Here is a 1,208-nt window from a genome sequence, read left to right as displayed (position 1 = left end):
CTCTTGTAAGCTCCAAGAAACATGGTGCTTGGCTAATTCATCTCGACTGAGGAAGTTTTTCATAGGACACTAGGAAACAACGATAAAGTAAGATGAAGGACTGCTCGGTTCACAAACACTCTACCTGATGTGTGAAGATATTAATCGAATATGTGTAAGTTTCGCATTTAACGCAAGCTTGTTGTCAGTGTCATGATGTTTTTATTTACAAGTCAAATATTTGAAAGAACTATTAGTTGAATTTATCATTAGCATTTTATATAAATTTCTTTTCATTGGCATTTTACATAAACTCCTTTAATATGGTAAGTTGCATTTTACAACCATGTCATTAAAAGAATCTGCAATTTAGAACTTTATGCTGAGTTTTTTCTCTCTCTCTCAGATAGCTTGATTTGGTGGCTAAAACAGTTGTGCTACTTGGGGCATATATGAGACAGTAGCATGTTGAGTTGACTGTCTACCATGGCGGGTCCCGGGTGAACATTATCATGTCCCCATTGACACACGCTCATGTCCCACGTGTCCAACACAACCACGTTCTTCTCTGTCCTGAATATCTCCCTTATTTCCTGGGTTACTTGATATGCCAACCAGTCGCTTGCTAACAGGTAATACTCTAACTTGGAATGTTTGTGCTCTCGCGTCGTTCCAGTTCTCACGAACACCCGCGTGCCGGGACTGCGCTGGAGAAGACGACGTATGGCGCTCTGTATGGCGAAGACTCGAGCCCGGAACATCTCTAGAGGTTCAGCCGTAAAGTGAGCCCACAGACCCAGAACTATGGTTGTGTTTGGGCCGCCACGGATGGAGTTGAGCTCGTCAACAACATAACGAATTTGCCGAAAATTCAGCACTGTCGTGACCTGTATAGGAAATCCGTGAAAGCGGTAGTGGATGGCGATGTTCCAGCGGTTGTTCACAGCTGTTGCCGGGCCTGTAACGATAAAGAGTTCTGTTATTAGTTTGCCCCTCGGAAGGGGGATGTATAGTATATGTATAGGGGGAGTAAGAATAGTCTCAATCACAGCCTCCAGATGATAGCCACCATCGTGTGTGTTATGTTGTAAAATATAGATTGATAATCTATGATTAAGATAAAAAATCAATAGACCTTTTCACACTTCCCATAATACATTGAGACAGGGTTCCGGATATGGATGTTGACTGGGATATTCTGTAGCTCAGCCCAGGGTGCGAAACCAGGG

The 1,208-nt window shown here is 42.9% G+C and overlaps 1 protein-coding gene across 1 annotated transcript in view; it reads right to left on the bottom strand.

Moving 5' to 3' along the window:
* Positions 1–416: 416 nt before the first annotated feature.
* Positions 417–1,208, bottom strand: part of LOC118428586 (NXPE family member 1-like) — a 3,698-nt gene continuing 2,906 nt past the window's right edge. The window contains exon 5 of the mRNA XM_035838685.1: positions 417–937. Within this exon, the coding sequence (XP_035694578.1) occupies positions 417–937 (521 nt within the window). The remainder of the gene's footprint in view (positions 938–1,208) is intronic.

The sequence above is a fragment of the Branchiostoma floridae genome, chromosome 13, assembly GCF_000003815.2.
Source record: "Branchiostoma floridae strain S238N-H82 chromosome 13, Bfl_VNyyK, whole genome shotgun sequence".
NCBI classification, from domain to species: domain Eukaryota; kingdom Metazoa; phylum Chordata; class Leptocardii; order Amphioxiformes; family Branchiostomatidae; genus Branchiostoma; species Branchiostoma floridae.
Note: the sequence above shows the minus strand (reverse complement) of the source record. Positions and strands in the feature narration are given on the sequence as shown.